General features: G+C 41.5%; 2 protein-coding genes across 18 annotated transcripts in view; one reads left to right on the top strand and one right to left on the bottom strand.

Moving 5' to 3' along the window:
• tns1b (tensin 1b) overlaps window positions 1–17,633 on the top strand; it is a 196,900-nt gene that overhangs the window by 69,322 nt on the left and 109,945 nt on the right. For all 17 annotated transcript variants that reach the window (XM_085764453.1, XM_085764458.1, XM_085764455.1 and 14 more), the window contains exon 3: window positions 6,339–6,376. In XM_085764453.1, coding sequence (XP_085620579.1) covers window positions 6,339–6,376 — 38 coding nt within the window. The remainder of the gene's footprint in view (window positions 1–6,338; window positions 6,377–17,633) is intronic.
• Window positions 1–17,633, bottom strand: part of znf142 (zinc finger protein 142) — a 211,709-nt gene that overhangs the window by 120,115 nt on the left and 73,961 nt on the right. The window lies entirely within an intron of this gene.

Genomic DNA, 17,633 nt, shown 5'->3' with positions numbered 1-17,633 from the left:
AACATTTATAAAAACACAAATCACATACTATACAGTACGCTTCTAGTACAGTGTCTCACCTTAAGTAGTTCCAGTTCTCACCAGCAGGTGGCAGCAGAGTCTCATGTTCCTCATGCACAGCCTGTTTCTCCTCATGTTTACATCTGCTGCTCACTTCCTGAGTCAAGTTCCAGAAATGTTCAGCTTCAGGCTTCGATCCTGAACCTGTGCAGATTGTTTAATCCACACTTGTCACGCCTCTTGTTCTATTTACATGTGAGCTGGATGTGTTTTTGGTAGCTACTGATTGTAACAGGGGGAAACAGCTGCTTGAACCAAACAAGGGTCTGACTAATCACAGTGACATAAAACCAGACAGAAAGGTAAGCAAACAGGAGTTGTGTTTTGTCAGGATGAAGCAAACAAATGACACACAATCTGAGTACACACACCATTCCATGGGAACGCTCACTCAGGATTTAGCTCTGCTCTCCTGCACTGTTTTCGGGAATCTCCCATGTCAAGAAAGCTTTAGCAGCTGGATGAAGGTGGAGCTTTACCCGCAGAAACCCAACACTGGCAGGGATTTCATCTGGGGAAAATGTGTGGGCTGAATGATGACACCCCTGTGTGAGTCAAATGATGGATAGTGACGACCGAGTGTCAATAATTACTAACTAACACCTCACGGAAAAGCTGCAACGGACGCACAGCAAAGCGCAACCGAGCATTATAGGGCGAGTGTGTAGGCGCGTGGAATCTTAAAACGTTTTATCAGATGTGTAGAACAGAGGTTTAGTCATGAAAGGAAATCAGCTGTTTACAGCCACCACGCTGCAGGAGCTCAGTGTTGCTGCTGTGGACCGCATGACCTGAGAGCTGCTCGCCTTCAAAACATTAACTATCCATCTATCCACATCTGTGGTGTTAATGGCTCTGATATCAAACTGTTTTGTCAACTTACTACATAGTTCATGAGTGGAAAACATCCACTGTTTTTATCAGACAAATGTCTGAAAGTTTCAGCTTACATCTTTTCAGTCAAGGTGCATATGTTTTGTTTTGTATACTTTAAAGGGATACTTCACCCAAAATCGATAATTCACCAATTTTCTACTCATCGTCATACCAAGGAAGGGTTTGGAGAACTTTCTGAGTCATCAAAACACTTTTGGAGTTCCAGTGGGGGTCCGGCTGGCAACGGATTTTCATAAAATGGCAGCAGATTGTGCTCACTTTTGAATTGTCCAAAACACACGTCCAAATACCTCCATACCCCCCCTGGAACTCCAAAAGTGTTTTGATGACTCCGAAAGTTCTCCAAACCCTTCCTTGGCATGACGGTAAGTAGATAATTGGTGAATTATCGATTTTGGGTGAAGTATCCCTTTAAGAGAAAAAAAGAAATGAATTATTGTTTGTTGTTTATATAATGTTGTTTATTGATGTGAGTACTTCATTTTACAAGACCAAAATATAAACTCACTAAACTTAACTAATGTCATCCTGACAGGTGATCCTGTTGTGTCATGATAAATAGACTCTACATTTCCAGCCTTTCTAGTCTTATTGACCACTGCACTTTACAATGGAAGAGTATTCATGCAGCCCTCTTCTTTACAGTGCTTAGCCATGCTTGCACATTCACACACTGTTTTTTTTTTTTTTTCAAAATGCAGTCACTGACCCACTCGGCCCCCCGAGCTGCAGCTACCCAACTCCTGATGAAATCCTGACTCTGTCTTTGTATTATTTTTTTCCCCCGGTCCCACTCCCTGACTGCGAATGCACCGCGAATGATCAATTCCAGGTAGAGTGTGATTGGAATGGATAAATAAACAGAGTTTTCAGCCACTGTGCTGTGAGCTGTGTTTTAGATAGTTTGGACAAGTTAGAAAAAAACAGTCTAGTTCAGACTCAGGCACTGAACAGTTTGGTTGAGTCAAACCTTCACATGGATCTTACAACATCAGACCAAGCCATTTTTTTTTGTAGTTTTCATCTCTGTTAAGTGCATTTGTTCTTTTTTTTTGCAGAATTAATTGTTCCATATAAGACACCATAGGAGGAGGTACTGTACTACATTATAACATTTGAAATAATAGCCTGTAAAAATGATGATTGTTTTGCGCCACCTGGAGTTGAGTTTTCACATTTCAGCTGCATCAAATATATTGAGTTTTGTTGGAGGGAAGAAAAGTCATTAGTTCATAGAGTTATTAGAGTTTGTGTGTGTCATGTGTAACAACATACTGTGTGTGTTAGTGCGCCGTACGTACACGTGTTGGTGCTCACGTGTTTGTGACTGTACATGAGAGAGAGAGGGATGGAGGGAGTGAGAGTGAGGGGAGGGGTGGGGGTGTGAGGGGGGGCAAAGGAAATTCTCCAGCCCTGCCCTCTGATTGTGTTCGGTGCTGAGCGGGGGTCCAGCCCAGCCCTGTGGGAGTACACACTCATTCCAAGGGACCAGGGGAAGGAAATCGCCCAGCTTCAGTCACCACTCGCCCCCCCTCACCCCTCACCCCACCCGACCCCTCCTCCCCACCTCTATCATTTTTTCCCCTCTGATGTTGTAGCATACCACAGACCCAGAGTCAGACAGCAACTAGTGCTCCACACTCATCATCATCTCCTCATTCAGACCGACTCCCGTCCACGCCGTCCTTTCATTTTCCTCATGATTGATGTGAGCAGTTGTTGTACCCCCCGCTCTATTATTCATCCAATATCTTCTCCTCAGGCATCTTCTCCTCTCTCTTCACCCCCAAACATTGCCCTACCCCGTAACCCCCCCCTCCCTTTTCTTCTTCTTCCCTCTCTCTACCAGGAACATTTCTGTTTATTCTCTAAAGCTCCAACTTCCTAACAAGGTAAAGCCTAACCCAGGCTCTTTGGGCTCGCCACTTTCACACCCAATATGGAAGTCCTGCTTCTTCCCATGTGGCTCCTGCAGGGCTGTTTACTGGGGGACTCACGTGCTGGAAACGGTGCTGGACATCGTCCTCATGCACTGGCACATGGCTTTAATGCTCATCATGCAAGCAAGCCACGTACGTTTGAATTTCATAACCACGAGAGCATTCTCGGAGACTTATGTCACATCTAGTGCTCAGAAATGCGCTGTGCAGGCCTCGGACACTTAGCATTCATAGTGCATAGTTTTACAAAATCACAGACATCCTCACTTAAACTTGACTACAGGCCTAATCAGTGCAATGTTTGAATATCTAAATGCATGAACATAAATGTGCAAATGCACATACTGTATTTAAAGGGATAGTTCAACATTTTGGCAAATTGGCCCATTGCCATAATCCCTATAGTCATACTGTAGCAGTAGGTTCATTTCCTTTATTTGTTGATGCAAGCTATTTTTAGAATGGAAGAACAGAGCCGTGAGCTGCTCAGAGCTAAGCCACGGAGGCTCATGGGTTTTCTTGGTTTCCCTCATCAAACTCATCAAATACACAATCCAACAACTCCAAAATGCTCTGGTGGACAAGTTGTGACCTGCACATTCACCACACTGTGAGATAATAACGGATAACGTTATGAGACAAAGTTGTTTGCTATGACTATAGGGATTATGGCAATGGGCCAATCTGCCAAAATGTTGAACTATCCCTTAACCACTGTCTCTTTATGTCTTACAGTAATTCCACAAAAACAATAAGTGATCATCAAAACTGTTGTATCAGGCAGTGCTCTGCTTTTCTTGCTAAACAGGCTGCATTACACATTATAAGTATTATTGATTGATTGGTTAGTTGGTTGATTGGCTACTCAGTTGTTCTGACAATCAAAGACACAATCAACACCTTAAAACAATTGCTGTTTGTTATCTTCCATTGCATTTGTCATCACAGTTATGTTTTGGGATAAACAGTTGATGAGTAAAGTGAAGCACATGCAGAGTGCTGTGCTGCTGCAGCAGACTTTGTCTAACGTACTGTAACGTAACGTGTTCCAACATTTTTGTGTGAGTCTGCAGTCGCCCTGTGCCCCAGACTCTGTTCAGTCTGACCATGGGAACTCTCCCTGGAAGACATGGAAAAGAGTATCCCGGTAGGATTTCACAGTGCCACCCACATATGAAGGCCTCTAATTTAGAAGTCATACTGGCTTTCAAACGTTACCCCCCCTGAAATGCAAATATAGTCCTGCGAGTGCTTAAATAGAAACCGAGCGCACCATGATGTAAATTACACATTTGGCTTGAAAAAGGAAACTTGTCACTTCCCTCATGCTCAGTACATACAGTACACAGTCCTCATCTACCAGTTTACTGGTGGAGAAGAGGTTCATGCACATTTCATCTTTCATCTATATATCTAGTTGTGAATGTTGTTTTCTCTCCAACTGATATGAGTGAAGTCATCATGCTATACAGAAATGAGGTTTTACCAGTAACAATTCAAAGATTCAAAGACTTGAGCTGTCAGTTTGACCCCTGTCTGACCTTAACACTTAACCTTTGACCCTGAGCCACACTAAGGGCCATTTAAGATACAATAGATAGATAGATAGATAGATAGATAGATAGATAGATAGATAGATAGATAGATAGATAGATAGATAGATAGATAGATAGATAGATAGACTCATACACGTGCCTGTGCTGCCACAGTGAGACTGTGTCCTTTCTGCAGTGCTGAATCTTCACTAGGTAAAGGGGGTGGACCTTTGGTAATAAACACAAGAGCACGTGGGTTTCAGAACAAAGTGTTTAAAGGCTTTGTTTTGGTATTTTAGTGTGTGATTAAGGGACATAGTGTACATCAAAGAGAACAAAGTCTGAGGAAAGAGTGATTACAGAGATGACAGGATTCCTAAAACATTCGACCGATCTGCACTTTCACACAATGTGAGGATTGGCCTGCTCCCAGCTTCATATCAGTGACTTCACGACTAATCACAATGGATATTACACCCGCTTTGAAAAATGTAGCTCGAGACAGGAAGAATAACTCATTACATAAGGTGTAGCGCGTTCCAGTAAAAGCATACCGTCTTCTCTTTATTTGGAAAGCCCATACCTCTGCACACCGAGCTGTGTTTTCACTCTCTGTCCTGTGAGCGGATCTGACAGTTTACGAGCTGACACTCCAGGTGCTCTAGCCTCTTGACCCTTATTTGTAGACGCAGTGGGAGTGAGAGAGGGGCAGGAGGGTAGAGGGGAAGCTGCAAACAATGTGTTGAAATCCTATTAGCTAAGCAACTTTTAAAGTAGCATTTGATTGTATTTTGATGAAATTACCACATGAACTTTGATTGACTAGAACTTCAACAATGTTGGTGCTGTGGCCTCGACTTGTCAAAATGATTTAGAACCAGATCAAAACTCCAGTTTGTTGCATAAAATACCTGCCAAATTAATACTACAGAGTGCTGCAGGGATAACATGTTTTGGTAACACATTATAATAAGTCCACACTATTAAGCATTAATTAAGCATTAATAAATACTGAATTATTCATTTATAATGCATGAATACACATTAGTATGTAGTTTATAAATAGTTGTCATGTGTTATAAGTCAGTATTTAATGCTTAACTAATGCTGTGTACTTATTATAAAGTGTTACCCATGTTTTTGTAGACCAAAGGACAATTTTTACATTGCATATTGTGAATTAAAGAATTGATGTTATCACATCACACTGAAGCCATCCCTTCAACCGTCACTAAGGGCATTCTTGAATTAACAGTTAAAATTTCTGCCTTACAGTATAGAGCGGCTGCCATTGCTGTAGGCTCCAGGTTTCAGTCAAAGAATCTCTTCACCAGTCTTTATGATAGACTTTCTTCTTTTTTTTCTAAAAAAATTGTACCATTTATTCTCCAAATTATTCTTCAAAGTCAGTGATGTTTTCCTGCTGTAGAGTCATAATGTGTCAAGCATCTGTGACAAAGTAGGAATCAAAACTCAGTGCAAGTAGCAGAATTGATTGTTTAGTTTTGTGTTGTTGAGATTGTAAAAATATTGAAGGTTGTCATGCAAATAGATGTTGACTTAACTATAATGTTCAGGGTAAAACTGTAAAACTGTCATGTCTTACAGTGTCTTTTAGGAAAATGAATGAAGGCTTTGACAGGGAGCCAACGTCCTGAGAACACAAAGATAACACTGGGCAGTATTAGGCCGCTAACAGCAGATAGATGATATTTGACTTTGACCACAGAACAAACTCTCTGCGGAATTTGAATGAACCTCTTGCTTTTTCATACTTCCTTGACAACTACTCAAAGTCATGACTCAAAGTGAACCGCACTGTTTGGATTTCTCCTCGACTGTTTGGGAGAGTTTTATGAACTGTAAAGTTAATTTCATTTTCTCCCCTTTTGTCTGTTTTCTCTAGTGTGCCGAATAGCTTGCCACAAGAAATGTGAAGTCAAGGTAAGAATCACAATATGTTTTAAAAGAAATGTCATGTTTCATTTATTTTTCATGTTGAACTTTAATGTGTGCAAAGTATGTGAGAAAGGTTCCTGAATAATCGGAACTTCAAATTACTCTTTAAAATCCCTGTGAGCTTATTGGGAGGAAATATTATGTTTGAGGTGGAGTCAGCTACTCCTCAGGATGTGTGTGTGTGTGTGTGTATACATGCAGATGCTGGGGTAGGTGGAGTTTGGGGAGTTTATGTTCTTCAAAAAATCTTAAGAATGTCTAAACAAGTGCTCTTTGTACCAGAACATGTTTAGATTGGACGAACTCTTGCGTCTTAGAGATTGCCCTGTGTCTAGAAATAAAAGAGCCCTGGATGGAACTGTCGCCTGGCTCATCTTGTTTTGGAAAAGGCACCAAGTACGTAGAAGAAAATGGCAGGGAGAGCAGTGGAGCTGCATGAGGTCGGGAGGGAAAGTCACATGCTTTGTGTGTGTAAAGGTACAGCTGCCATATGGGCTTTATTGGAGGGTTTGCTCATGATGTGAACACACGCACACACTACATATATACTTTTTAATAATACTCTAACACACACACAGACACACATATGCACCTATATATACATCATATTTTTTAATACCCACACACACCCTTCATCTGGTATCCATTATTGAAATGGGTGCTACAGTACTTGCCAGCTTTGCCCACTCCCTTTTTTACTCACAGGAAATGCCAGGGGCAGACGGGCCACAGTAAATATGAGGTGTGGGCTCTGGCTCCAGTGGAAAGTTATCAACCTCAGTGGCTGAAATGATAAACGCATGTAGCCATTGAATTAAATAATATTTAATGAATTGATTGATCATTGTAGATGTTTCCATTTTAGTGCAATATTTTTTCTCCATATAGAATTAACTGAACTAACATCAACAACAATTTTCTTTGAATGAAACCCATTTATTTATTTAAAAGGATCCCCATTAGCTGATGCCAATTACACAACCCTTCCTGGGGTCCGAAGAACCCTACATCAAAAAGAGAAAAAAAACAGATCATATTTTCAATATCAAATCAGTCAAATGGACATCTTAATACGTTGTGTTTGCAGTAATACTAACAACAGCACATTGGTGCTGTGAAATCATACATTGTACACCATACATTTGATTGCATTTAAACAAGTTGGTATTAGTCTTCATATCAGTCATTCATTTAAGGCGAGACACCCCAGGTGAATAGGGTAAAAAATTTAACTAGCAGCTATTGCCATGAAACTTTCTATGTTTATTACTTACATTGAGACAATTATTTTTTGTATTACATGTTTTCTTAAATATTATGCTTGAATATGGAAATGAGACATTATCTAATTAAATATGCCTGAATTTGTGTACATTTCCAGACCCGAAATCTGAAGATTCAAAATTCTTGTTTTATTTTGTTGACATAATTTAAAGTCAAAAGTTTTTACAGAGGGGATTTTGGGTATCTCTTTTTATCACTCTGTAAATGAGAAAATACTGTCACCAGCCCTAAAAAAATCAAATTTCGCCCTGTTTTTAGGTATAAATTGTTGTATAAATCAGGCTGTGAATGATATACAATCCCCTCTGTAAAAACCTTCAGAATATAGGCAGGAATACAACTGGAAGGTTTGGTGTCTGTAAGTGCTGCTGAACTGGAGATTTCGGGTCCAGAGTATAAGAAAAAGCTCATTTTGAGAAAACGGCCTTTAAAGATTCTATTGCAAAAATTCCACAAATTGGCTCTATGCACAGCTCTACTTCCTGAATTTAAGGCAGCTCCTTTATTCCCTGTCTTACATTATTGGACAAACTGATTAACAGGAACAAAACAGACAGACAGATTGAAGATGCAGGTGACTCTGATCAGGCAACAGGACTGTGCAGTTTAGGGAGTTTTGTAAATCTTAGTATGTTTACCTGTGGAACATCTGCATGGAAGAAGCAGCATAAGTTTAAGATAAGAACACAATCATGTAAATAATACAGTAGGTAGTTATACATCCTAATGTGAGCAAACTGATATAGAGCTAAGTACTGTATGTGAATATGCTTGTTTCACAAAAAACCATGGTAAATAAATAATATATTATATTTCTAAAATCCTGTTTTTGCTGACAGATATTTATGTCCAATCATATGATATTTACCAAATGTTAGCACCACATTTGTGTGAATGTATTTCAACATAATGCAGGTTGTTGGTGTTGATTTATTTATGTCTGCAGTCCTCTGTATGACTGCTGTGTGAAAGGAGCTTACTGAAGGATAAGTTTCTTTCTCCTCTGTTTTCACAACAACCCACTCACATTTTATGCTGCTGTTTTTGAAGAACAAAGCCCTGATGAATGAGAGCGTAGACGGCGGGCTCTGCCGATAACATTCTGAATTTCAGGAAGCCGCGGGGTCAAGTCTGTGGGAGAAGATGTTATAGGAGCCCAGAACATACTCCCTGTGTCCCTGTGAAAAAGCCAAACTTTCCATCTCCAAAAAATCACAGCAGCATTTCCTTTTATAAACATTTCAACCGAAAATGTCATCGCGTTGGCAGGAAGCAATTTGCTAACAAGCCAGAGATGAAAAACAAGGGAGTGACCGCGACAGAGTCAGGCATGATCGCTGCTGGCACGAGGTCAGGCCTCCAGACCAATGGGTACATTTTAAACCAGATTAAGCTCTTTTCTATGGACTGTCAGTGGCACACAGTATCATCTTCTGTTGCTAATTTAAACCCTTGATTCATTTAAGCTGAGACAGTTTTCCCAAGTAATAAATCTCTGTCTGAAGATAACATGTGGCTCATATTTAACCTGGCCACTGCAAACAAATGGTCAAACCTGTGTGTGAACACATGTGTCCCCCAAATCTAAGGCGTGTTTGCTCACAGCTGGATGTGAAAAATGCTTTAAATCTTGTCAGTAAAATTTCACTGGTGGGTGATGACAGGAAGGAGCCAGGAAGGGTGGATTAGATCATGTTAGAGGTGAAGACAAGATGAATTTCAAAGTATATTTTTACTGCATATAGACCACCTTTCCGCTTCTTTTTCCCTGACTCTGCTGCATCTTCTTCATTCACTCAAGCTCCCTTTATATAAAGGAGAGGGGCAGGATGTCTGGGATTTTCCCGCCGTTCTGCTGTGAAAGCATTAAGGAAAGGTAAAACCTCAGACTGCTTAAGAGCTCATAGACTGCTCACGCTAATTTCAGTCATACAGTAAGTATAGTAATAGCAGCCGGGGCAGAAGCTGCCACTCTGCACCAAAAAATGCAACATCAGTATATTTGATGAAAGTTGCGTACATTGTTTTTGTAGTGGCACTGAGCTGAAGCTGCACTGGAATAATTTATATGACACATGATATATTTGATGTAATAGTCTTCCCTCATTGCATTTGGCATGGCATGATTTTTTTTTTATCCTTTTGTGTTACACTTAAGTCCATTTCCCTATTGTGGGTTAATGTGAGTCGCACTTAAAGACCCACTCCCGTGAAAATCGTGTTTTTTGAGCTTTTCACATGTTCCTGTGGCATTTTTCTTGTGTTAGAGCACATATCAGCAGAAAAGGAAGTGCAAAATTGCATTTCTGAGTTTTTCTGCCTTCAAACTGCTGTGAACCAATGGCAGACGCAAACTGGCAGTTTCAGGGAGACTGGAGTTGAGGGTGTCACAGCTCCAGGGGAGGGCACTAGTGCTACAAGCTCCCGCCCTGCTTGCATCTGGCTCAGAGGTGAAAGGCTTGACAGCTCAGTGTAGCTGTCAAGGTATAACAGGTATAGCTCACCTGGTAGAGCAGCTGGCATTGTGAGCAAGGACTATGTTCCAGTCTGGGATCGAATCCCAGTGTGGAGTTTTATGCTAAACGCGCTGAATCTGTAATTGTACAATGTCCAGCTGTCAGCAAGCGGGGGGTGGGGTGCGAGGAGGTGGCTGGGCGGGTGCAGAGCAGCGCAGTCTCCGCCCACCCTCCAGAGGTGCATTGCTAATGTGCATGGCTAATGAGCTGGTTTTAAAATGGCCGAAAAGGGTCGCGGGAGTGGGACTTTAAAGGGCCCATATTATGCAAAATCCACTTTCTACAGGTTTTGTAGTGGTCCTATGTGTTCTCGTGGCCTTTCCATGATGCCTGGAGGTGATAAAAGTCTGTTCACTCCCTTAATTGATTTCTACACTTTTTTGAGATCGTGTCTCCAAACGGGCGAATTGGAAGTGCTGGCAGACTTGACGTCAGGATGTGCTGAACTCAAGTGACTCCACCTCCCGGTACTTCCTTATACTCCCCCTGGGCCAGTCTGGAAAAACGTGAGCTCCGCCCGCTGACACTTTTCCGGAACAGCGCCCCCCCCCCCCCCCCCCCCCCCCCCCCCAAGCGGTAGATACGGGAGGAGCAGTCGGTACCGTGGCCGCCAGATGATCCTTTTGAATCATTGACTGAAAAACAGCCGTCCGTCATTAAAAATGAAATCGCGGATCAGAGAATATTGGAATGATACCGCTTCTCCTCAGCGCAGCGGTCCTCATCACGGTATGAGAGACATCTGAACGAGGAAGTCTCCTCTCCCGGCGCAAAACCATGTCAATATTCTCCGGTAACTTCTCATCAGTCCATACAACAGTGCACAGTTTGTGCTGCGCTCCCCAGTTTCACTTTTTCTTTTTATTTGACAGTTTCACACAGAACTTTCTGATGGTAGTAGGAGTCTCTCCATGTTTCTCCTCCTGCCACAGTAAAAAAAAAAAAAAAGAAGGAAAAAGGAACATTTAGCCTACATTTTTTCAGACAAGATGCCATTCTCAGAATTTTTTTTTCTTTTTTTTTTTTTTTTCGGAAATCAATGCCCGACCCCTGTCCCAATGTCAACACTGGCACATGTTCCTGTAGTGAAAACCACACCCTCTCCCCGTGACAGGTGTGAAGTGGACGTGGTTTACACATCTTATTTGCATTTCAAGATGCAGACACAGAAATGGCTCGTTCGCAGGAGAGCTCTGGAGAGCCACTTTTAGATTACTGAGATGTAGAGCTGCAGATTGATTTGGGGACAATACACTAGGAATACTATATGGTTGGACAACTTAGAACCATGTGAAATAGTTGAAACACAGCATAATATGGGACCTTTAAAGTGAGGAACAAGCTGTGGTGCTGAGTAGAACCAATTGGATTACACTGATCCTTTGTTGCCTGTCAAGTGTGTTTTGAGAAGGAAGCTACAGGTTCGCCTGCAAATGAGCAAAGAGGGTCTGAGAAAGCAAAGTGTGGGGAACATGCACACACTCTGACTCCACTAGTGTTTCATTCTCTGCTTCAAAATGATGAACCATTTGTTTTCATTTTTCCAAGCTACTGAATTCTCAGAATCCGTGTTTGCAGAAAAAAATACAAAAAAGAAAACCTGGTTGTTATTACAGATTTGTTATTTGTGACCCATCCGTTCCTTTCACTGACCATAACATAACATGTTTGTAACTTGCTGATGGACACGTCCTCATTTAGAGGAATTTCTCTGTCTTTTCCATCTGTGTTGTGCTAATCAATCTCTTGCATCCTTGCAATATTGAAATAATCGCCTGAATTACCTTCCAGGAAGTTTCGGCATTACATACCACAACATTAGAGCTAAGTGTGCACGTCACCATCTGCCAACATTTTTTAAATTTCTCTGTGATCAACCTGGAGATATAAAATCCTTGGTGCAAAATGATGAAGCAGAACCATAAATCTTGTATAATTTACTACCTCAGTGGACACATCCAAACACCTGTATCCACACATGTGAGGAGTGTTCTTGTGAGAGAACATTGGGTTTGCATGTGGCCCTTCCCTCACCTGGTGAACACAGCTTGGATTTCCAACAGTGGAAGGTTACACTACCTGTCTGTTGACCACTGTTAGCTTCATGCGCAAAACCAGGTAGAGTCAGATCAGAGATACTTTACTTTCTTTGAAGGCCTCAGGAATAGAAACTTGCATTTACATTTAAAATTGTGTGCCTCTCTTCGTGTTTAACATCCTATCTTCATTACTGGTGTGTAATGAATGTTGGGAGAGGTTGGGCTATGATCCATCCATCCATCCATTGGTTGACATGATACAACCTAGCCTATAACAAATCAATAGATATAAAATTACTACGAGCCACCACTACAGCCTACTTTAGTGTAATTGGGCTTTATTAATTAATCCAGGTGTGTCTGACCTCACAACAATGGTCAGACACACCTGGATTAATCAGTTGGTCCAATAATGTAAGACAGGAAATAAACGAGCTGGCTTATTTCAGGAAGTAGTGGAGCTGTGCATAAAGCCGATTAGCATATGCTAATTTAATTTATATTTAACCTATACTGTACATTAAATTGACTAATTGATTTGCAAGTGAGGAAACACAATGTTTTAGACATTGGCATGTTGTGCTGTGCTATTATTGTTTTGCTATTGTTAGCATCCTAACCTTAGCTATTAGCTCAAACCACTAATGTGCTAATGTACAAAATAGTTATAATTCTTAATTTCATGCTTGATTTAATATCTTAACTTGAACAATAATTAATTTGATTATGTTGACTGACTAATTTCTGCACTAATGCTGCTGCTTCACTTCCATGACTTCATTCACAGCTAGGATTTGGACAGAAATGTCCTAGGAAGTCTTTTTTTGTCCTCAAACTCCATTCAGTCTCATCCAGATTTCTTTCTTCTTCTTTTTTTAAAGCAGCAGCTGTGAGGATCATTTGGCATGATTAACCACATCCTCTGTTCCAGCAACTTCCTTTAGATACCACACAGTGCTACAGGGATAATGTATCATACAGACTGCAATTAGAAGCACCAGCTAAGCCCTTTCATGATCATATAGACCAAGATGTTATAGTGCTGGAGCTTTGGCACTGATGAGGGCAGACATTAGGGATTTCATTTTTTGCTGACGCTGGCACACACACACACAACACTTGCTGTCAGGTTGTTGGACTGGTAGGCTCTGCTACAGTGATTCCTGTTGAATTCTCATGCACCTCTACATTTTAAGTTTTATTTCACAAACCTTTGTAAAACTATTTGACTGCATTTGAGTGCTTAAAAAAAGCCAGTCTATGTTTTAAAAATATTTTTCCACTCCTGCTGCAGACTTTCTTGTGCCCATTAATTTGAGCTGATCTAGCCTTTATATAACCATAATATAATAACAGAGCAGAGCTAAGTTTCTCATAAATAATTCACACCAGAGAATGTGATTAACTAGTCATAAATAGATGGATGCAACACATTGCTCTTTTACTGTAAGTACAGTAGGCATTACATAACCCCAAGTGTACTTTCAAAGATGTCAGCGTGTTATTGAAACATTAACAACTTCCTTCCCACTTGATGTGGCGCTGCAGAGGGTGAGAAACAGGAGTTACAGTGGGAGGAGGGGGTGGGGGGAAGAAAACATACAAGAAGTTATGTCAGAGTCATATGACTGTGGAAGACAGACAGAGGGAACAAGTGAGGGCAAACATAAAATGGATGGGGTGGGGTCATAATCCAAATGTTTGCTTGGCTCTTTGCCGTGTTATTTGTGTGTATTGTGTTTTCAAGTAAGCAGCTCCTTGTCCATGATCACATCCAGAGCCGGCCAACAGCTCTGACGCTAATTGAATTAGCAGTCACAGGACAGAACACATGCTCGCCTCTCTGCCCTTCTCCTTATGACAGCAAAACCATTACAGGAATACAACAACAACAAGCACGGGATAAATCTTATGGCCTCTAATTTGAGAGTTCTTATTGAATCAAAAATAACACGTCTGTTTTTGGTTTCATTTTCAGTCACTTTCATGTCTAGAGGATGAGGACACTTGAGTGATGAGTGATGAATACGTCATATGCAGATACGCTGTATGTTGAGCTGCTGCATTCAGTGCAGTTCTGGGAAAACACCATAGGCAAATTTAAAAATACATCGTTGGCTTCTCGGAACAAGCTGTAAACACAACATTAACACGTCAACACCCCATGAAGTCGTTATTGCTAACATGTTAGCAAACATATTTGCCTACTTACACATCCGGAAAACACCAGATCAAAAAATGTTGGAGTCATGTTTCCAACTAAGCCTTCTGTGGTTGGTGAGTTTTCATTTCAGGAATCTCCTCTACCATGATGATGCTTGGTGTCCACGTTGTCAAGTGCCTCAAACAGAGACTTGTAGACCTTGTCCATGGAAACAGAGCTTCACCCAAAACAATCTTCTTCTCGTTCATTTTGAAAAATATTCTGTGTGGACCCACTGAAATAGACTCAAAACACTGTAGTACAGTGGAGCGTGTGTGGTGCTGTAACGCTGCCAAACATCCACACAAACAGAGAAGAAGACGGAAAGCTTCCCCGCTGTATTTACAGTCTGAATATTATAAGTGGATTAAATGTTGACTGGGGGTCGTGTCAGTTGATCGGTGATGATTTAATGGGCCCATACAGGAGCAGTGACCCAACAGACCCAACAGTCAGACGTTGTTTTTATGTTACGTTTAGCGGTGTGGCTCAGGTTACAGGTTAGAGCGGCAGGGGGTATGACATCATAGTTTCACAAAAGATCAAGGTAACACACTATTAAGCATTAGTTAAGCATTAATAAATACTGAATTCTTCATTTATAACACATGAATACTCATTAGTATATACAGTAGTTTATAAATACAGTTAGTGCTTTTCAATGATAAGTAAAACGTTTTTAACTGTGTTTATAAACTACATACTAATGTGAATTCATGTGTTATAAATGATGAATTCAGTATTTAATGCTTAACTAATGCTTAATAGTGTGTCCTTATTATAAAGTGTTACCAAGCCCAGTTTTGGGTGTCTGCACGAAAACACTGGGATGGCCTTTTGAGATTTTCCCACTCTAGGACCCGTTTCTAAAAAATACAGTTTTTGCGTCCCTGAAACGCCGCTTCCATCTGGCCCAAACGCTGAAACGATAAAAAAAACAAACTATGCAGATTGTTGTTCCCTGATTGGTTCCCATCAGCCCTGACTAGTTAGCCTCGTAAACCAGCCTCTCGCGGAAATGCATTTCATTTCATTTCTCAGAGAGTCTGGCCTCATCCCCCCTCTAAGCGTTTGGGGTGGGCGGGAGCTGGGCGGGAGTAGTAGCAAAGACGGTTTAATATCTTTGGTATTAGTGTTGACAGACAACCCCATTCAGCCAATCAGCAAGTTGGTGTAGTGACGGGGCTTTGCACCAGTCGGTCCCTGATTGGCCAACGTGTTGTGTCAATCACAGCGGGCGACGCTGATTGGCTCGGCCTTCTGAGGGTTTCAGTCCAAACGCTTAGAATGGGGATGAGGCCAGACTCTCCCTCGGAATGAAATTAAATGCACTTCCGCGAGAGGCTGGTTTACGAGGCTACTGACTAGTAGCACTTGTCGACTATTACTAGTAGTACTGTATTCCTACTCAATGCAACATATGATTTTGTTGTCTTAGCAGCAACTGCCTTGCTCTTCTTCAGTGGCACCATGTTGTGCAAGTCAGAGTTGCCTATCTCCTTCCGTCTTACACTTGTTTGTGCATGCCCGCTGTATGTGACTGCTCATATGTTTTCTAGATGATAGTATAGACAGCGATTATAACTGATACAGAGCTGAAACATTACTGTTAAACAGGGATGTACAAGTTGTGGTTTGCAAAAGTAGCTGAAAGCTAACACACCCTAGAAGAGCCAAGAGATAACACCGTGTGACATCTTTCACCTGTCAGTGTTGACACCACTTAACATCGACTTTAACTTTAACCCTTGTAACTTGCAAAACACTAATCCCGACACCGATGTATGAATATGATGAAAATGGAAAACAATCATCAGTGTGTGAGCAAATGGCTTGCAGAAGGAGCACTGGCTTATAGCCATGTATTTAGTAACTGCATGGTAGCGACATGTGCATAGATACAGCGGAGAAAACAAACAGTAACGCCCAGACTTTAACATGATGGAGTAATCAAGAGTTGCTGGAAAGAATGTCAACAATGGGCCAAGTGTATGTAGGAGACAAAGCTGCATAAATTACATGACATTTAAATTCATTGCCCCACAAAACTTGTTTTCAAAGCTTTTGTTTTTTTTTGTGAGGAGCATGTTGCTGAGCGTGCACCAGCTTTACCGGCATCACTGAGCCGCCCTGACCACAGCAGCAGAATACCTTCCTCACCTCCTCTTCACATGTACTGGAGGGAGTTTGGAGGCTTTCCCCACCCATATATCCCTAAGCCTGTCCTTTGATTCAAAGTGACAACGTTTCCGTCCCACTGTGTCTTAGCGCCTGCATGCCTAATCACGACCGTCCATTAGAACAGTCCGTGTTAAGTCTGAGTGAAGGCTGCATGGGCGTTGGTGATGGGGGACAGTGATCTGCTGGCCTCTGCTGTGTCTTGGGAAACCCTGAGTCAGACTCATGAAACTGGACCTCACCCAGACACATCTCTCTCTTTCTCTCTTTTAGTCTCATTTTCTTCATCACACTCTTTCCTTCTCTCTTCACTCTCATTCTTCTACAGCTTACAACTATGGTTTGTCCTTCAATCACAACCGTGATTTTCCGGCTTGAAAAATCAAAGTACGGATCAGTGACAACACATGGTTTCGTTTTTGTCCAGAGACCTGTGAACAATTTAGTGATTTAACTTGATCAGTTTTAGATCTTTCTCAAGCTAACACGAGTAATCCATGCAAACTGCAACAAAAAACTGTCTTTAGCTGTCTGACAGTCGTCTCTGACAGTGTTAGTTAGATTACAGACAGAAGTCACATGGTCGTGATGATAACAACCAGGACAGGGGAACAGACAAGACTAGGAGAGACTTATTAGTCTTAAATGCAGACAGATAACTTTCTCATGCTTTCCACTCTTTGACACACAGAGATGTAACTGTTGTCATGCGTAATTATATTGCAGCAAGTGGCCCAGCAGCACAAGAAAGCACCAACAGCACAGTGTCTTATACCCACATGGACAAACACAGACACCAAGGATCAAGGGGGAATTCCCACCTCCCACGCTTAAGGCTGGTCCCTCCATTAAAAGTGTTCATCGCACATAAACAAGTGTGTTGTTTTGTTACCGTAAAACCACATGTTGCGTCCCTGGCAGTCCTCCCTTCCTTCCTTTGCCCTTGTCATTAATGGAGAATTAAGTAACGCTTACCGAGCCGACATCTGGTGAACAGGACTCCAAGCTGAAGGTGTTTCTTT

Source organism: Trachurus japonicus, chromosome 21, assembly GCF_045865225.1.
Source record: "Trachurus japonicus isolate A0001 chromosome 21, Traja_1.0".
Lineage (NCBI taxonomy): Eukaryota > Metazoa > Chordata > Actinopteri > Carangiformes > Carangidae > Trachurus > Trachurus japonicus.
This window is presented reverse-complemented; position numbering and strand designations above follow the sequence as displayed.